Source organism: Bombina bombina, chromosome 11, assembly GCF_027579735.1.
Source record: "Bombina bombina isolate aBomBom1 chromosome 11, aBomBom1.pri, whole genome shotgun sequence".
Classification (NCBI taxonomy): domain Eukaryota; kingdom Metazoa; phylum Chordata; class Amphibia; order Anura; family Bombinatoridae; genus Bombina; species Bombina bombina.
This window is the reverse complement of record NC_069509.1, coordinates 40,489,276-40,509,915: the sequence shown is the minus strand read 5'-3', so window position 1 is coordinate 40,509,915 and position 20,640 is coordinate 40,489,276. Positions and strand designations below refer to the sequence as shown.

At 38.5% G+C, this 20,640-nt stretch overlaps 1 protein-coding gene across 4 annotated transcripts in view; it reads right to left on the bottom strand.

Moving 5' to 3' along the window:
- The window catches only part of LOC128642024 (uncharacterized), a 141,730-nt gene that overhangs the window by 69,665 nt on the left and 51,425 nt on the right, over positions 1–20,640 (bottom strand). For all 4 annotated transcript variants that reach the window (XM_053694660.1, XM_053694664.1, XM_053694662.1 and 1 more), the window contains 2 exons: positions 20,118–20,228; positions 11,387–11,758 (listed from right to left, as the gene is read on the bottom strand). In XM_053694660.1, the coding sequence (XP_053550635.1) occupies positions 11,387–11,758; positions 20,118–20,228 (483 nt within the window). The remainder of the gene's footprint in view (positions 1–11,386; positions 11,759–20,117; positions 20,229–20,640) is intronic.

The following is a 20,640-nucleotide window of genomic DNA, read 5'->3' as shown; positions in this document are numbered from 1 at the left end:
TACCGGGGGCACTTCCGGTGGCACTTCCGGTTACAGGCGCAGGCATGCGCGCAGGATGAGCGGTCGCTCCAGCACCCAGGGCTCTTCATCGGGTTCAGCTTCGGGGGACTCCGACATGGAGGTACACGCTGCCGCAGAGGGGGCAGACGCCACCGTGGTAAGAAAAACAGCTGAGTCCAAGAAGAAAACGACATCGGCAGAGGAGAAGCGGGTGATGACCCGCAGGGGCAACAAACCTTGATGAACCTTAGCCAGGTATCCCTTACAAATGATGAACTGTCACTACTTGGTAAAGGACTGTCGTTTTGTCCACAACAGGACTTTGATACTTTTGCAATACGTAAAGATTTGTACCGCTTCTTTAGATTAGTGAAATTAAAAAGTTTTTTTGCAGACATTTCTGAATGTAGTATCAGAGGTCAGACCTCCACTGTGTGCATGCAAAATCAGAAGTTAAATTTGAAAAGTCTGGGGTTAACTAAAAAAAGCACTTTCACACCAGCACAAGTTAATGCAGGGGTACAAACATTTATGAAATTGGTAGAAAGAGATGTGTTAACACTTTGTAAACATGGTCAGATGCATAAAGGGAATAAGGATAAAAGGGGTAGTCTGTCTGTAAATGAGAAAGAAGCATTAGATAAACTTAGGAACAATAAATTATTGGTCATTAAAGGGGCCGATAAGGGTGGAGCAACAGTGCTCCTTGATAAGCAGTACTATGTTAATGAAATTTATTCCCAATTGTCTGATAAGGATGTATACCAAAGGTTGGATTATAACCCCTTTTTTAAAATCAAAAAGGAAATTACATTCTGTGTACAGAGAGCTGTTAAATTAGGCATTATTGACAAAGATACTGAACAGTTCCTTTTAAATACTGAGGATATTACCCCTGTCCTTTATACTCTCCCCAAGGTACATAAGAGTGCCACGGCCCCTCCGGGCCATCCTATAGTGGCAGGCATGGGGTCGTTACTATCAAATGCATCTATTTTTTTAGATAAATCTTTAAGACCATATGTTAACTCTAGTTCCTTTATCAAAGATACTGGGGACTTTTTGAAAAAACTACAGAGTGTACCAATTGAGAATACTAAAGGAATCCTCTTTAGTTTGGATGTCACTTCATTATACACATCCATTACACATGAAGCTGGCATTGGCGCTGTAAACAAGATTATGTGTCAGGATGAGAGATATAATACCCAACATAGGGAATTTATCTTGCAACTATCGAGTATTATCCTGAGGTGTAATTATTTTCTTTTTGAAGATTATTATTATTTGCAGCTCCAAGGCACAGCCATGGGTTCCAATGTCGCCCCGACATACGCCAATATATACATGAATATGTATGAGGAGTATTTTGTCTATAATAATCCATTATTTTTACAATATGCTGCCACTTGGTGGCGCTATATAGACGACATCTTTGGCGTGTGGCTGGGCGACATTGGAACCCTTGAGGAATTTGTTAATGAACTTAACTCTGCTACTTGTCACATTAAATTTAAGCTGGTTTGTAGTGAGGAGAGTGTTGTGTTCCTTGACACCAGGGTACTTAAAAGTAACCAGGGTCTTGTAGTGGATCTACATAAGAAAGCAACTGATTGCAACACTCTTCTCCATTACAATAGCATGCATCCCCCGTCCTTGATTAGGTCACTTCCAAGAAGTCAACTCCTTAGAGTGAAAAGAATTGTCTCTGAAACAGGTCCTGTAGTACAGAGATTGGAAGAGATGGGTGACTGTTTTAAGGTTAGGGGTTATCCATCAGCCCTAATTCAAAAGGAGATTGAAAATGTGAAGGCAATCCCAAGACAAGATTTACTGCCACAGGAAGAGGTCAAAAAGAAAGAAAAGCCTAACAGGTTAATTTTTGTAAGTCAGTATTCCAAGTTGAGTAATAAGATAAATAGGATCATTTGTAAACATTGGCACATTTTGAAAACATATAACCCTAATGTACCTGAATTCAAAGAACCGCCTATGCCTGCATTTAAGAGGGGGAGAAATTTGAAAGATTTGTTGGTTCATGCTGACATTGGTCCATCTAGGACAATGGTTCAGAAGTACATTGGAGGTAAAAATCTGGGTTGCTTTCCTTGCCTTGGCTGTTCACACTGCAATAACATGATTAAGGGCCCTTTTTTCAGCCATTCTGGAACTGGGAAAAGATTTGAGATTAGAGGACACTTTACATGTAACACAGATTTTGCTGTATATTATATTAAATGTCCTTGTGGATTGGGGTATGTGGGTGAGACCACCCGTACAGTACGTGAAAGGATGACCCAACACAAGAGTAGTATTAGAACAGAAAAGTTAGATGCCCCAGTGGCCAATAATTTCTTGTCCGTAGGTCACAGTTTGACTCAATTGAGGTTCCAGATATTAGAACAAGTAGGACACCTTAGGCGGGGGGGCAATAGAGCCAAGAGACTAAAAATTAGGGAGGCCTATTGGATCAATAGGTTAGATACCATGCATCCAAAAGGTATGAATAGAGAACTGGATTGGTCTCTATGTCTCTAGAGTACATGATTTATTGATTATCTAAAAAAAAATTTAATATGTTCAATATGTTTAAAATGTATTTTTGTATTTCAGATATGTTAGGAGCAATATGTGTTTAACCTGACTTTTTATATTCTGTTAGAGAAATTTTTTATATGACCACTAGAGGGTGCTGACATTCAGTATGTCAAAGGTGTTTAAAGGAATGGGTGTGGTTTAGAGATGTATTTAAGCTGCATGATTTCCAGGTGTAACTATGCATGATTAAGGACTAAGTCCGAAACGTTACTGTTTGTTGGTCTTGCTGTTCATTGTGCATACTGCACGAATAAATCTGTTGGAAACTACTGGTTGGTGCTGCTTCTTCTTTGTGACTTTATATTGTGTGGAGTACAGTGCAGTATTCCTGAAGCGTACACACCTTGTTACTTTCAGGTGCTGGATTTTTGGTTTGAAGAATTTTAAACTAATTTCACCTACTCTAAGACCCCTAAAAAAATAACAAAGCCCCCCAAAATAAAAAATGCCCTACCCTATTCTAAAATAAAAATTTAACAGCTCTTTTACCTTACCAGCCCTTAAAAGGGCCTTTTGCGGGGCATGCCCCAAAGAAAAAATCTCTTTTGCATTTAAATAAACATACAATACCCCCCCAACATTACAACCCACCACCCACATAACCCTAATCTAACCCAAACCCCCCTTAAAAAACCTAACACTAAGCCCCTGAAGATCTTCCTACCTTGTCTTCACCACACCGGGTATCACCAATCCGTCCAGAAGAGGGTCCGAAGTCTTCCTCCTATCCGGCAAGAAGAGGTCCAGAAGAGGCTCCGAAGTCTTCATCCTATCCGGCAAGAAGAGGAGATCCGGACCGGCAAACATCTTCATCCAAGCGGCATCTTCTATCTTCTTCCATCTGGCGCGGAGCGGGACCATCTTGAAGCAGCTGACGCGGATCCATCCTCCTCTTCCGACGTCCTAAGTCCGAATAAAGGTTCCTTTAAATGACGTCATCCAAGATGGCGTCCCTCGAATTCCGATTGGCTGATAGGATTCTATCAGCCAATCGGAATTAAGGTAGGAAAAATTGATTGAATTGATTGAATTAGCCAATCAGATTCAAGTTCAATCGGATTGGCTGATCCAATCAGCCAATCAGATTGAGCTCCCATTCTATTGGCTGTTCCAATCAGCCAATAGAATGCAATTGTTAGGGTTAGACTTGTTAGGGTTAGACTTAGCTTTAGGGGTTAATACATTTATTATAGTAGCGGTGAGGTCCGGTCGGCAGATTAGGGGTTAATACTTGAAGTTAGGTGTCAGCGATGTTAGGGAGGGCAGATTAGGGGTTAATACTATTTATTATAGGGTTTTTGAGGCGGGAGTGCAGCTGTTTAGGGGTTAATACATTTATTAGAGTAGCGGTTAGCTCCGGTCGGCAGATTAGGGGTTAATAATTGTAGGTAGGTAGCGGCGACGTTGGGTGGGGGGCAGATTAGGGGTTAATAAATATTATGTAGGGGTCGGCGATGTAAGGGGCAGCAGATTAGGGGTACATAGGGATAATGTAGGTGGCGGCGGTGTGCGGTCGGCCGATTAGGGGTTAAAATTTTTTATTAGAGTGGTGGCGATGTGGGGGGGCCTCGGTTTAGGGGTACATAGGTAGTTTATGGGTGTTAGTGTACTTTAGAGCACAGTAGTTAAGAGTTTTATGAACCGGCGTTAGCCCAGAAAGCTCTTAACTCCTGGCTTTTCTCTGCGGCTGGAGTCTCGTCGTTAGATTTCTAACGCTCACTTCAGCCAAGACGCTAAATACCGTAATACCGGCGTTAGAAAGATCCCATTGAAAAGATAGGATACGCAAATGGCGTAGGGGGATCTGCGGTATGGAAAAGTCGCGGCTGCAAAGTGAGCGTTAGACCCTTTCCTGACTGACTCTAAAAACCAGCGGGCGGTCAAAACCAGTGTTAGGACCCCCTAACGCTGGTTTTGACGGCTAACGCAGAACTCTAAATCTAGGCGTTAGGTTGTCTACTAAAAAAATATGTAGTTTTGACATGTAAATAAAAAAAAACAAGGCTTTATTTCTGTTTAAATGGAGTGATAGCAAAAATGCTAAACATTCTTTGGTATTTTGGGCAAGTTCTTTTATTAACCCCTTAATGACCGAGGACGTGCAGGGTACGTCCTCAGAAAAAAGGCAGTTAATGCCTGAGAACGTACCCTGCACGTCCTCGGTGTGGAAAGCAGCTGGAAGCGATCCTGCTCGCTTCCAGCTGCTTTCCGGTTATTGCAGTGATGCCTCGATATGGAGGCATCCTGCAATAACCTTAGATGGCCATCCGATGCAGAGAGAGCCACTCTGTGGCCCTCTCTGCACCGGACATCGATGGCCGGTATCGTTGGTGGGTGGGAGCCGGTGTGGGAGGTGGGTGGCGGCCATCGATGGCCCTGGTCATGTGGAGGGGGGCGGGATCGTGGGCGTGCAAGTCCGGGGGCGCGCGCACGTGCACGAGGGGGCACGCGCGGGCGCGCGCCGGGGCAGGAACCGGGTGGGGACCGCTGCACTACAGAAAAAAGTGTCCCAAAATAAAAGTGGGACCAGTAATTTAAAAAAAAACAACCTTATTCGTTATTTAGGTGGTGGGGGTTGGTCCGTGGGGGGGGGGGGAAGCTACACTACAGAAAAAATAACAAAAATAAAAAAGAAATAAACTTTTGATTGTGCAAAATGGGTACTGGCAGACAGCTGCCAGTACCCAAGATGGCCCCCAATAAGGCAGAGGGGGAGGCTTAGAGAGTTGTTTTGGGGGGGATCAGGGAGGTTGGGGGCTAAGGGGGGATCCTAAACACAGCATATGTAAATATGCTTTTTTTTTTTTTCTTAAAAAAAAAAAAAAAAAATCTTTTATTTTAGTACTGGCAGACTTTCTGCCAGTACTTAAGATGGCGGGGACAATAGTGGGGTGGGGGAGGGAAGGGAGCTGTTTGGGAGGGATCAGGGGGTGGGATGTGTCAGGTGGGAGGCTGAACTCTACACTAAAGCTAAAATTAACCCTGCAAGCTCCCTACACACTACCTAATTAACCCCTTCACTGCTAGCCATAATACACGTGTGATGCGCAGCAGCATTTAGCGACTTTCTAATTACCAAAAAGCAACGGCAAAGTCATATATGTCTGCTATTTCTGAACAAAGGGCATCCCAGAGAAGCATTTACAACCATTTGTGCCATAATTGCACAAGCTGTTTGGAAATAATTTCAGTGAGAAACCTAAAATTGTGAAAAAATTAACGTTTTTTTTAATTTGATCGCATTTGGCGGTGAAATGGTGGCATGAAATATACCAAAATGGGCCTATATCAATACTTGGGGTTGTCTACTACACTACACTAAAGCTAAAATTAACCCTAGAAGCTCCCTACATGCTCCCTAATTAACCCCTTCACTGCTGGGCATAATACGCGTATTTTGCGCAGGGGCATTTAGCAGCCTTCTAATTACCAAAAAGCAAAGCCAAAGCCATATATGTCTGCTATTTCTGAACAAAGGGGATCCCAGAGAAGCATTTACAACCATTTATGCTATAATTGCATAAGTTGTTTGTAAATAATTTCAGTGAGAAACCTAAAGTTTGTGAAAATATTTGTGAAAAAGTGAAAAAAAATTTTTATTTGATCGCATTTGGCGGTGAAATGGTGGCATGAAATATACCAAAATGGGCCTAGATCAATACTTTGGGATGTCTTCTAAAAAAAAATATATACATGTCAATGGATATTCAGGGATTCCTGAAAGATATTAGTGTTCCAATGTAACTAGCGCTAATTTTGAAAAAAAGTGGTTTGGAAATAGCAAAGTGCTACTTGTATTTATGGCCCTATAACTTGCAAAAAAAGCAAAGAACATGTAAACATTGGGTATTTCTAAACTCAGGACAAAATTTAGAAACTATTTAGCATGGGTGTTTTTTGGTGGTTGTAGATGTGTAACAGATTTTGGGGGTCAAAGTTAGAAAAAATGTGTTTTTTTCCATTTTTTCCTCATATTTTATAATGTTTTTTATAGTAAATTATAAGATATGATGAAAATAATGGTATCTTTAGAAAGTCAATTTAATGGCCAGAAAAACGGTATATAATATGTGTGGGTACAGTAAATGAGTAAGAGGAAAATTACAGCTAAACACAAACACCGCAAAAATGTAAAAATAGCCTTGGTCCCAAACGGACAGAAAATGGAAAAGTGCTGCGGTCATTAAGGGGTTAAATTACCAGTAGTGAAGGGGTTAATAATAAACATTACTTTACTTCAGGTCTCCGGGCACACTACATTTTTTCAAGCTGTTATGTGTTGCTCTTGTATGCAACACATATCTCACAACTAGGGATGGTCAAATGTGTTTATATTCGAATGTTAGAAAGAATGGTATTGTAGAAATTCGATTTACATAATAGAATTTTGACAAGAACGAATATTCTTAAAAATTCTATTATCGAAATGTTATCGACAGTTTTCGGATGTCACTTTCGAATTTGAATATGACATTCGAATTCGAATGTGACACTCAAATTCGAATGTGTCATTTATAAAACACAGTTGTAGACTAGAAATACTATTTCAAATTCGAATTATACATTCAAATTAGAATGTCACATTCGATTTAGAATATTACATTTATAAAACACAGTATTATACTAGAAATACTATTTCGAAATTGAATGTTACATTCAAATTCGAATATAGCATTCAAATTTGAATATTACATTTATCAAACACAGTTGTAAACTAGAAATACTATTTCGAATTCAAATGTTACATTTAAAAAACACAGTAATAGACTAGAAATACTATTTTGAATTAGAATGTTACATTCAAATTCGAATGTAGCATTCGCGTTTGAATATTACATTTATTAAACACAGTTGTAGACTAGAAATACTATGTCACATTCGAATTTGAATATTACGTTTAAAAAGCACAGTATTAGACTAGAAATACTATTTCGAATTCCAATTTGACATTCAAATGTCACATTCAAATTTGAATATTACATTTCGAAATTGAATGAATAAATAACTAAACATTCTATTATTCGAACAAATTTTCAAACAAATAAATGAAAATTCAAAAATAGAATGTTAGAATGTTATATAAACACTTGAAATTCGATTCGAACAAACGAATGTTTCAAAATTTGTTTTAAATTTCGAACTTTTAGAAACATTCACCCATCCCTTCTCACAACTTGTAATATAAGTGATGTTTAGTGTGGCTGCTCTATCCACTGAAAGTACAGGGCACTCTAAAGAGATGACAGCTGCACTAAGAGTTCTCTGTTTTACTATTCTCTTATACGGATACAAAATTGTGCTCTATTCTGAGTGCGGGCCAATGATATCAGTAGAACTCAATTAGTAATCTAGGCCTATGTTGGCTCTTTGCAAATAAATGATTATATTAATACAAATTTAAGTCTCCCTTTTAAATATTAAGAAACCATGTTCTGAATATTTTTTTAACCCTTTAAGGACCACAGCACTTTTCTATTTTCTGACCATTTGGGACCAAGGTTATTTTTACATTTCTGTGGTGTTTGTGTTTAGCTGTAATTTTCCTCTTACTCATTTACTGAACCCACACATATTATACACCGTTTTTATTCCCATAAAATGGACTTTCTAAAGATACCATTATTTTCATCATATCTTATAATTTTCTAAAACTTTTTTTATAAAATATGTTGAAAAAATGGAAAAAACACAGTTTTTCTAACTTTGACCCCCAAAATATGTTACATATCTACAACCACCAAAGAACACCCATGCTAAATAGTTTCTAAATTTTGTCCTGAGTTTAGAAATACCCAATGTTTACATGTTCGTTGCTTTTTTTGCAAGTTATAGGGCAATAAGTACAAGTAGCTCTTTGCTATTTCCAAAAGTGATAGTTACATTGGAACTCTGATATCTCTCAGGAATCTCTGAATATCCCTTGACATGTATATATATTTTTTTAGTAGACAACCCAAAATATTGATCTTTTTGTTATATTTAATGCCACCATTTCACCGTAAAATGCAATCAAATAAAAAAAATTGTTAATACTATTTTACAAAACTTTTCACAAACTTTAGGTTTCTCACTGAAATAATTTACAAACAGCTTGTGCAATTATGGCATAAATGGTTGTAAATGCTTCTCTGGGATCCCCTTTGTTAAGAAATAGCAGATATTTATGGCTTTGGCATTACTTTTTGGTAATTAGAAGGACGCTAAATGCCGCTGCGCACCACACGTGTATTATGCCCAGCAGTGAATTAGTTAATTAGGGAGCTTGTAGGGTTAATTTTAGCTTTAGTGTAGTGTAGTAGACAACTCAAAGTATTGATCTAGGCCCATTTTGATATATTTCATGCCACCATTTTACCGCCAAATTTGATCAAATAAAAAAAATCCTTCACTTTTTCACTAACTTTGGGTTTCTCACTGAAATTATTTACAAACAGCTAGTGTAATTATGGCACAAATAGTTGTAAATGCTTCTCTGGGATACCCTTTGTTCAGAAATAGCAGATATTTATGGCTTTGGTGTTGCTTTTTGGTAATTAGAAGGCTGCTAAATGCCACTGCGCACCACACATATATTATGTCCAGTTATGTCCAGTAGTGAAGGAGTTAATTAGGGAGCTTGTAAGGTTAATTTTAGCTTTAGTGTAGTGTAGTAGACAACCCAAAGTATTGATCTAGGCCCATTTTGATATATTTCATGCCACCATTTTACTACCAAATTTGATCAAATAAAAAAAATCGTTCACTTTTTCACTAACTTTGGGTTTCTCACTGAAATTATTTCCAAACAGCTTGTGCAATTATGGCACAAATGGTTGTAAATGCTTCTCTGGGATCCCCTTTGTTCAGAAATAGCAGACATATATGGCTTTGGCGTTGCTTTTTGGTAATTAGAAGGCCGCTAAATGCCGCTGCGCATCACAAGTGTATTATGGCTAGCAGTGAAGGGGTTAATTAGGTAGCTTGTAGGGAGCTTGAAGGGATAATTTTAGCTTTAGTGTAGAGATCAGCCTCCCATCTGACACATCCCACCCCCTGATCCCTTCCAAACAGCTTACTTCCCTCCCCCAGCCCACAATTGTCCCCGCCATTTTAAAGGAATAGTCTAGTCAAAATTAAACTTTCATGATTCAGATAGAGCATGCAATTTTAAACAACTTTCTAATTTACTCCTATTGGTATCTTTATTTGAACGATCAGCACCATCGCTGGCCGATGCAGAGAGGGACACAGAGTGGCCCTCTCTGCATCGGTGTGTCAAAAAAGATATTGCAGTGATGCCTCGATATAGAGGCATCACTGCAATACCTTGAAAGCGGCTGGAAGCAATCAGGATCGCTTTCACCGCTTGAAACCCCTAAGGATGTACAGGGTACGTCCTTGGTCGTTAACTGACCTTATTTGTAGAACGTACCCTGTACGTCCTTGGTCATTAAGGGGTTAAAAGCATATGAAACAGTAGTGTTTTAGTAAAACAAAATAAGTTAAATTAAAGTAAGCATAAAAATAAACATATTGCATGAAAAATCAGGACACAACTTATTAGTTTTCTTGCAAAATGAGCACTTAGAAATTCTCATTGTAGCTACTGTCTGCAGGGAGATAAGCGATCTACCATTACAGAACTTAAGTTTTATAGTGTTATCTATTTTTATTTGTGTTTGTTCTTTACAAACCACATTAAGGCCGAATTATCAAATGTCTGTCTGACCTGATCCGACAGTGTGGATCAGGTCTGACAGACATCGCTGACTCTCCGTATTCAGCATTGCACCAGCAGCTCACAAGAGCTGCTGATGCAATGCCGCCTCCTGCAGACTCGCGGACAATCGGCCGCCAGCAGGGGGGTGTCAATCAACCCGATCATACTCGATCGGGTTGAATTGTGGCGATCTCTGTCCGCCTCATCAATGCAGGCGGACAGGGTTATGGAGCAGCGATCTTTAGACCGCTGCTCCATAACTTGTGTTTCTGGCGAGTCTGAAGACTCGCCAGAAACAAGGGCCCACAAGCTTCATACGGAGCTTGATAAATGGGCCTCAATGTCTGATAGGCAGTTCAAGGTAATAACTACCACTGAAAAAATAATGCTAATGGTAGCAAGAATCAGAATATTATTAATACATGGATATGAATTTTCAGTAGTAGTAAATACCTTGAATTGTTTTTAGGAAGAGGGTAGTATTTGTACATAATTTGTTTTTGCTTTTTTCCCCATCATGTCACATGCTTTGTGCAAGAAAATTAATCTACTGAGCATGGGCAAGAAACTGACTGGAGCTAGTGTACATGTCTCCTAGCAACCACTTAGAAAGGGGTTGCTCCTCCTTTGACTGCCTGTAGAGACCCCCACCCCCTTGTGGTGCTGTGACAGAAAATAATGAATCCTGCACAAATGAAATGAAAGAAAGAAAGGATAAAATAATTTTAAAATTACGAATAATACATATTGCAACAATTTATATTTAGTACAATGAAACAGACTGCTTTATATCCCTTTAAAGTCTAGATGTGCCTTAGAGATCTTGCTGATGTGTCTCAGCTGCTATACACATCATACTCTTCAAATATGTAGTAAAAGCAGGAAGCAAACTATCCTACAATGGGTTAAACAGAAGTACTTGCAAAACTAAACATCCTGTTTTACACTTTTGGGCAATGTATACAGATGTCACCATTTTTCTTTTTTGCATTGGCCATAAATTAATTATATTAGGTACCAAGGAGATATCATGAAAGCTGGTATTCATTAGTTACTAATTGTAATAGAACCAAAATGTATTTTCCTTACCCAGTTTGTATTGACATTTAAAACTCTTTTCCTTGGATCTCCCATCACATATAAACTTGCAGGTAACGTTGGTGTCCTTGTGCTTTGATACATTGGGTGTGAATGACAAGGTGGTGATAACATTGTGCAGTCCTTGTGCCTCTGATCTGTCTGATCTCACAGTGTAGTCACTGCTGATGAGCCCGGCATTCTCTTCATCACTCTTGGTCTGACTGTCACGCAATATAACTTTATTTCCATCACTCTCAGTCACCGTCCATATCACCTGGACGTCCTTTACACAGTCAAATGCTGTACAGTATAATGTGATTGTATTGTCATCATTCCACAAAGAAGGTTCATAGAGGGGACTTACTCTAAACCTCTGGAAATCTATAGAAAAAAAGGATCAAACAAAAGACAGTGTAGCATAATATATATTATATATATATATATAAACACTGTATATAGATATATTTGCAATAATGTGTTACGTAAAATAAATATTCAAAGACATAAAAATGCATGATCTAATTTGTTAGATCATATCGTTTTTGCACTGCTGATCCTAGCTTACAATGGACTAGATTGCAAGTGGAGCGCAAAGATATTAGTGTTATTGCACGCTAACATCCCTCGACCGCAATCAAAAGTGCTTTTATTTTTGTCCTCATATTATAAATCTAAACTAATAATTTACTGCTTGAGCAAATGTCTAAGGCGTGCTAACATCTACAGTATATGTTGCCTAGTGCGGATAGGCTAAATCCCTCACATAACAGACTTCTATGAGAGCAGCTGAGAAACTCATGTAGGCTATTGCACAAGCACTAAGCCAAAAGTGCGCTAAACCTCCGCTCAGGGTTGTGGAGTTTCTTACTTATATTTCAATACAAAACCATAGTATAAAAGTAAGTCACAGCAAACTATGCACACGTACATACATACATATTGTACATACATACATGAGTACATACACATATTTACACACACATACATAAATACATACATTATCATACAGTACATACATACATAAGTACATACACATATTTACACACACACATAAAAATATACACCTTTGACCCTTCCTACTCCAACAGCTTGTTTACCCCCCCCCCCACACACACACACAAACATCTCAATATCCAAGGCCTCTTCATTTAAATGAACACTGAACACAAATTTTATCTTTCATGATTCAGATACAGCAGGCAATTTTAAGCAACTTTCTAATTTACTCCTATTATCAAATTTTCTTCATTCTCTTGCTATCTTTATTTGAAATGCAAGAATGTAAGCTTAGAAGCCTTCCCATATTTGGTTCACAACCTGGGTTGTGATTGCTTGCTGATTGATGGCTAAATGCTGTCCATGGTCTGAACCAAAAAAATGACTGACTCCTTAGCTTAGATGCTTTCTTTTTCAAATAAAGATAGAAAGAAAACGGAGAAAAATTGATGAAAGGAATTAATTAGTTGCTTAAAATTGCTGCTCTATCTGAATCATGAAAGAAAAAATTGGGTTTAGTGTCCCTTTAACTGCAAGTGATTACAATTTTGAAGGGCGTTTCAAACTTTTTAGGTTTTTATTTTTCAATAATTGAGCACCTACTGGGAATCCCATCATTTTTTTTCACTTTGAAGTGACAACTTAAAGGACCACTCAGTGCAGTAGAATGACATAATTAATAAGTGCATAATAAAAAGACAGTGCTTTAACACCTACTCTGAATTTCATATAAGCAGTAGATTTTTTTCAAAACAAATTCATTTTTTATCGCATTTTCCAGCCCCCTGTATCATGTGACAGACATCAGCCAATCACAGACTAGTGTAGTATACCCTGTGAGTTTGTGCACATGCTCAGTAGGATCTTGTTCCTAGAAAGTGTGAATATAAAAAGACTGTGCAAAATTAAATAGTGGAAGTGAATTGGAAAGTGTCTTAAAACTGCTTCTCTTTCTGAATCATAAACGTTTATTTTGACTTGCGTGTCCCTTTAAACTTTTGTACTCATGTGAGGTTTATTTTTCATTCAGTTTTAACTTTTAAAGAAAATGGATAACAATTTGTTCAAACCCCTTGGCTTCATTGCATTGCTTTGTAGTACAGCCTAGAATTTAAATGGACTTTAACCATAATTGTCATTAAACGTGTAAACCAATCCTTATGTCAGCTGTTAACAATTTCCTAGGCTTATGATATTCCAACATGAAAACTTGTGTAACTATATTGCTATATGATTATTTAAAAACAGGGGAAGAAAAGTGTTTAATGTGATTTGATCTTAAGACTCTGACTTTATAAATCAGTCTCTTTATACGTTAAACCAGGGGATGGACAACTATTGTCCCATGAGCCTCCTGTGCACTAGTATTTGTGGTCCCAGGAAAATGTAGAACTAAAAAAATGTGCGTTTTTTTGGATGAGTTAAGGAGCAGCAGTCTTAGGACTAGACATGTTCACAGTGGAAAAATTTGTTTCGGTTCGTTTTAAACCGATTCAGATTTTTTCTAATTTCGTTTTGGATCGATTCGAATTCGGATACATTCAAATGTATTAGTTTCAGATTAGAATAAATTCGGATGTATTTGTTTCGGATTTGATTAGTAAATTCGGAAGTTCCGTATGTGTTATGTTGATTCAGATGGTTTCAAGTTACACAAACGGAATTATTTCACGGTTCTATCTCACTAAATCTCACTAAATTTAATTTTTATACTGAATTGTGATTAGTCCATGGCCATTTGAATGTAACGAATAAAGCCAAACTAATTTGCATTTATTTGTTACAAATACATTCGGATTAGTTTAGTTTCATTGCTAGGGTAATTCGAAAATTTGAATCGATTCAAATCTCTGAATTTGGCGAATTCGTCCGAATTTCGATTCATAACAAAACAAAACGCACATGTCTACTTAAGACCGCTGCTTCTTATCTCCTTGTTTCCGGCAAGCATGAAGGCTCACGCGGAAACAGGTCAATACAGGACTTAATAAATCAGCCCCTAGGAGTAAATTAGAAAGTTGCTTAAAATGGCTTGCTCTATCTGAATCATGAAAGAAAACATTTGTGTTTAGCATCCCTTTAAGGCTTCTAAAATAGTGATCTGCAGCCCCCGTGTGTTAAGGAGCTGTCCTTCACTGCCCTAGACTATCGCAACCCTTGATAAGCTGCTAGTTCTGTATGCTGTGTATACTGTCATTATGACATCATGCCGTGCAATCAGGTAAAGTGTGTTTACAAACAAGCTCCTTTTGTGAGTCCGTTAGTCAAACATCTCTTTAACTACTTGCTGGTGGAATTTCATATTGATTATGAAACATATTTGACTTGCAAATCCAAATTTCCTCTCACATATCATCTGAATTTTCAAAAAATTTAAATCAAATAACATTTTATGCCAAATGTTCATAAATTTATATTTATGACTTGAAAGTTCCAGAATAAAAAAAAAAAACTAATGGACTCTGCACATGTTATATAGCTGGCTAGGGAGCTTAGCTAGTGAGCTGTGTGAGGAAGGAAAAATACTATAGTATACAGCTCAACAGTAAATCACAACACTGGCAGCAGGTTCATTCTTATTTTTATCATCTTTATCTGCACAAACCTATATATAAATAAAAAGTGTAAACATATATATATATATAGTCCTGGAAATAAAATGTACTCTCTGGATTTGAAGAAAAACTCTGTACTGTTACATGATGTTTCGTGAACACCCCGAAACATCACGTAACAATACAGAGTTTTTCTTCAAATCCAGAGAGTGCATTTTATTTCCAGGACTTATATGTGATATTCTTGCACCCTGGTGCGATTACACCCTGGTATGGTGATGAGAGTGCTTAACGTTTGGAGAATATATATATATATATATATATATATATATATATATATATATATAAATATAAATATATATATATACACACACATATATACACATATATACGCACACTGTATATAGATAGATAGATAGATAGATAGATAGATAGATAGATAGATAGATAGATAGATAGATAGATAGACAGACAATCACACACACCATTTAATTACATCTTTGAATAGAAACATGTTTGCAATATACATTGATTGGCTAAAATGCTTCTAGTAAAGGTTATCACTGTTTTATTGATAACAGTGTGAAGCATAGCTAGATATTCTCAGTGCATCAGCATCTTAAATACTGCAGCTGCTCAGAGTGACAGTGGGGCTTGCATCATGTCAGCAATTAATCTGTATCAGGTCAGATTAAACTTTAATGATTCAGATAGAGAAGCAATTATAAACAACTTTCAAATTGACTTCCATTAAAAAAAATGCGTACAGTCTTTTTATAATTACACGTTTTGAGATACGTATATGCATTTGTGATTGGCTGATGGTCACATGATACAGGGGGAGTAGAAATTGACAGAACTATATTCATTTGAAGTTCAGACTATGGGGCTGATTTAGCAAAGGTCTGTCCGACATGGTCTGCTCAGCAGATCATTTCCGACAGACATAGCTGAATGCCGACAGCATGCGCTGTCAGCATTTATCATTGCACAAGCAGTTCTGGTGAACTGCTTGTGCAATACTGCCCTCTGCAGATTTGCGGCCAATCGGCCTCTAGCAGTGGGTGTCAGTCAACCCAATAGTATCTGATCAGGTTGATTGCTGTCCATGGCTCAGAGCAGACAAGCAAGTTATGGAGCAGCGGTCCTGAAGGCTCACGCGGAAACAGCTGCATTGGGGCCGGTTGACGGTTTGTTAAATCTGCCCCTAAATTTTCTTGTTATCATGCATTTGCTGATTTAGCAAATCTGCTGTATTTACTGGGCCTTTAACAAAATGGAGTCCATTTATTAATGTGCGGACGGACATGATCCCATATAGCGAATCATTTCTGCCGCACATCGATAAATCCCGACAGCATACGCTGTCAGCATTTATCATTGCACCAGCAGTTCTGGCAAACTGCTGGTGCAATACCGCCCCCTGCAGATTCGCGGGCAATCGGCCGCCGCTGTCCGCCACCTCAGAGGTTGAGTTAAGGAGCAATGGTCTTAGAACCACTGCTTCTTAACTTCCACTTCAGCCAGAACTGAAGCGGAGTGGGTCAGAAGCAGCATCCGCTGCTTAATAAATAGACCCCATTGAGTCATTACCAGATGGTGCATGTACCTTAGGATTTCTGAGCAAGTGTTGTGTTTAAAATGCTGGTGCACGGTGCATACTTAAAGGAGCAGTAAACACAGTAGATTTGCATAATCAACAAATGCAAGATAACAAGACAATACAATAGCATTTACTCTGAATTTCAAATAAGTAGTAGATTTTGTTCTAACAAATTTCAGTTATGTCTTTTTCCACTCCCCCTGTACCATGTGATAGCAATCAGCCAATCACAAATGTATATACGTATAGTCTGAGTTCTTGCACATGCTCAGTAGGAGCTGGTGAAATATAAAAGACTGTGCACATTTTTTTTAATGGAAGTAAATTGGAAAGTTGTTTTAAATTACATGCTGTATCTGAATCATGAAAATGTAATTTGACCTTAGTGTCCCTTTAACCCCTTAAGGACCAAGGACGTACGCCACACGTCCTCAAAAAAAATACAGTTAATGACCGAGGACGTGTGGCGTACATCCTTGGTCTGGAAAGCAGCTGGAAGCGATCCTACTCGCTTCCAGCTGCTTTCCGGTTATTGCAGTGATGCCTCAATATCGAGGCATCCTGCAATAACCCCCCTTGGCCATCCGATGCAGAGAGAGCCACTCTGTGGCCCTCTCTGCACCGGACATCGGTGGCCGGTATCGTTGGTGGGTGGGAGCAAGTCTGGGAGGCGGGTGGGCGGCCATCGGTGTGCCGGATGAAGTGGAGGGGGGCGGGATCGGGGGTGGGATAGGCGGGAGCGCGCACGGGAGTGCGCGCGTGCACGGGGGGGGCGGCGGGCGGGCGCGTGCACGGGGCGGGAGCGGGAGGGAACCGATACACTGCAGAAAAATAAATGGCAATACAAGAAAAAAATCCCCAAATTTAAACAAATAAATACACAATCTAAGGGATTTGGAAGGGGTGGGGGGTTGATCTGGGGGGGGGGGGGAAGCTACACTACAGAAAAGGGCAATTAAATAAAACAAACAAACACTTTTTTTACTAAACTGGGTACTGGCAGACAGCTGCCAGTACCCAAGATGGCGCCCATTAAGGCAGAGGGGGAGGGTTAGAGATCTGTTTGGTGGGGGATCAGTGAGGTTGGGGGCTAAGGGGGGATCCTACACAGTAGCATATGTAAATATGCTAAGAAACCCCCCCCCCAAAAAAAAAAACAAATATAGCTTTTATTTTAGTACTGGCAGAGTGTCTGCCAGTACTTAAGATGGCGGGGACAATTGTGGGGTGGGGGAGGGAAGAGAGCTGTTTGGGAGGGATCAGGGGGTCTGATGTTTCAGGTGGGAGGCTGAGCTCTACACTAAAGCTAAAATTAACCCTACAAGCTACATAATTAACCCCATCACTGCTAGCCATAATACACGTGTGATGCGCAGCAGCATTTGGCGGCCTTCTAATTACCAAAAAGCAATGCCAAAGCCATATATGTCTGCTATTTCTGAACAAAGGGGATCCCAGAGAAGCATTTACAACCATTTGTGCCATAATTGCACAAACTGTTTGTAAATGATTTCAGTGAAAAACCTAAAATTGTGAAAAATGTAACGTTTTTTTAATTTGATCGCATTTGGCGGTGAAATGGTGGCATGAAATATACCAAAATTGGCCTAGATCAATACTTGGGGTTGTGTACTACACTACACTAAAGCTAAAATTACCTCTAAAAGTTCCCTACATGCTCCCTAATTAACCCCTTCACTACTGGACATAATACACGTGTAGTGCGCAGTGGCATTTAGCAGCCTTCTAATTGCTAAAAAGCAACACCAAAGCCATATAAGTCTGCTATTTCTGAACAAAGGGGATCCCAGAGAAGAATTTACAACCATTTATGCCATAATTGCACAAGCTGTTTGTAAATAATTTCAGTGAGAAACAAAAAGTTTGTGAAAAAATTAGTGAAAAAGTGAACGATTTTTTGTATTTAATCGCATTTGGCGGCGAAATGATGGCATGAAATATACCAAAATGGGCCTAGATCAATACTTTGGGATGTCTTCTAAAAAAAAATATATATATACATGTCAATGGCTATTCAGGGATTCCTGACAGATATCAGTGTTCCAATGTAACTAGCGCTAATTTTGAAAAATAATGGTTTGGAAATAGCAAAGTGCTACTTGTATTTATGGCCCTATAACTTGCAAAAAAAGCAAAGAAGATGTAAACATTGGGTATTGCTAAACTCAGGACAAAATTTATAAACTATTTAGCATGGGTGTTTTTTGGTGGTTGTAGATGTGTAACAGATTTTGGGGGTCAAAGTTAGAAAAAGTGTGTTTTTTTCCATTTTTTCCTCATATTTTATAATTTTTTTATAGTAAATTATAAGATATGATGAAAATAATGGTATCTTTAGAAAGTCCATTTAATGGCGAGAAAAACGGTATATAATATGTGTGGGTACAGTAAATGAGTAAGAGGGAAATTACAGCTAAACACAAACACCGCAGAAATGTAAAAATAGCCTTGGTCCCAAACGGACAGAAAATGGAAAAGTGCTGTGGTCATTAAGGGGTTAAAGGTATATTAAACCCACATTTTTTTCTTTCATGATTCAGATAAAGCAGCAATTTTAAGCAACTTTCTAATTTACTCCTATTATCAATTTTTCTTCGTTCTCTTGGTATCTTTATTTGAAAAGCAGGAATCTAAGTTTAGGAGCTGGCCCATTTTTTTTCAGCACCCTGGGTAGGGCTTGCTGATTGTTGGGTATATTTAGCCACCAATCAGCAAGCGCTACCCAAGCGCTGAACCAAAAATGGGCCCACTCCTAAGCTTACATTCCTGCTTTTCAAATAAAGATAGCAGGAGAACAAATAATAATTGTTACTAGGAGTAAATTAGAAAGTTACTAAACATTGCATGCTCTATCTGAATCATGACATTTTGACCAGACTGTCCCTTTAAGCCTGTGTGAAACTTTCCTCTACACTTTTCTTAGGAAGATAAAAATGTCACTACATTTAATTTTTTTAATAAATATCAGAAGCAGCATATTCATACAGACCAATCACTGCAGGTTTTGCGCTGACTTAAAGGCACATAGGGTGTGTTTAAACTGGTACATTCTCTTAATATAGTTTATTTCATGTCTGGTATTTAATTACATATTAATAAACATTGGTAGATACTTTTGAAACCATGTGTATTTTATACATGGGGGCCTATTTATTAATGTGCGAGCGGACATGATCCGAGATTATGGATCATGTCCACCGCACATCGATAAATTCATACACTCTCGGCATTTATCATTGCACCAGCAGTTCTTGTGAGCTGCTGGTGCAACGCCGCCCCCTGCAGATTTGTGGTCAATCGACCGCTAGCAGGGGGTGTCAATCAACCCGATCGTATTGGATCGGGTTGATTTCCGGCGCTGTCTTTAGACCGCTGCTTCATAACTTGTGTTTCTGGCGAGCCTGCAGGAGCATGATAAATATGCCCCACTATTTAACCTCTTAAGGACATATGACGGAATTTTTCCGTCATAAAACAATTGAGAAAACGGAAAGCTGTGTCCTTAAAGGGTTAAATTACTTAAACACATGAAAATAAACAGAGTTCCTAAACTTGATTCACTTACATTTACTTTTGGTGATCAAAAACCACAATACAAAGCCAACTGCAGCCGCTGTGAATGCCATGGTCAGGAGAACAGCTGCAACTTCCTTCGATCTGATTGTTTGTCTGATACCTGAAGAAGAAATCAGAAACGTGAGTGAGAGGAAAAGGAACTTGTTGCATTTAATGCTACAGAGACTGAATTGTTATAACATCTGGTTAATTACAGGCACTGTGTGATGTAACTATACAACCTAGCACAGGAGTTGTCAGCGCTTAAAATCTAAAAAGGATACCCAAGCCACTCTCCACTATCTCCTCAAGATAGAAAAATGGACAAATATTATGGCGAATGAGAGGGCGCTAATAGCTGGGTATACTTAACACACCTAATTACTGAGATTAAATCAAAACAAAGAATAAATCATATACGGTGCATTTTTCAATCTTTTACTAGTGGAAATACCCTGATACATAAATTCATAAAACAGTATATGAAAATAATAAAAAACACATGAATTAAAATAAATACAATATTTGTGACT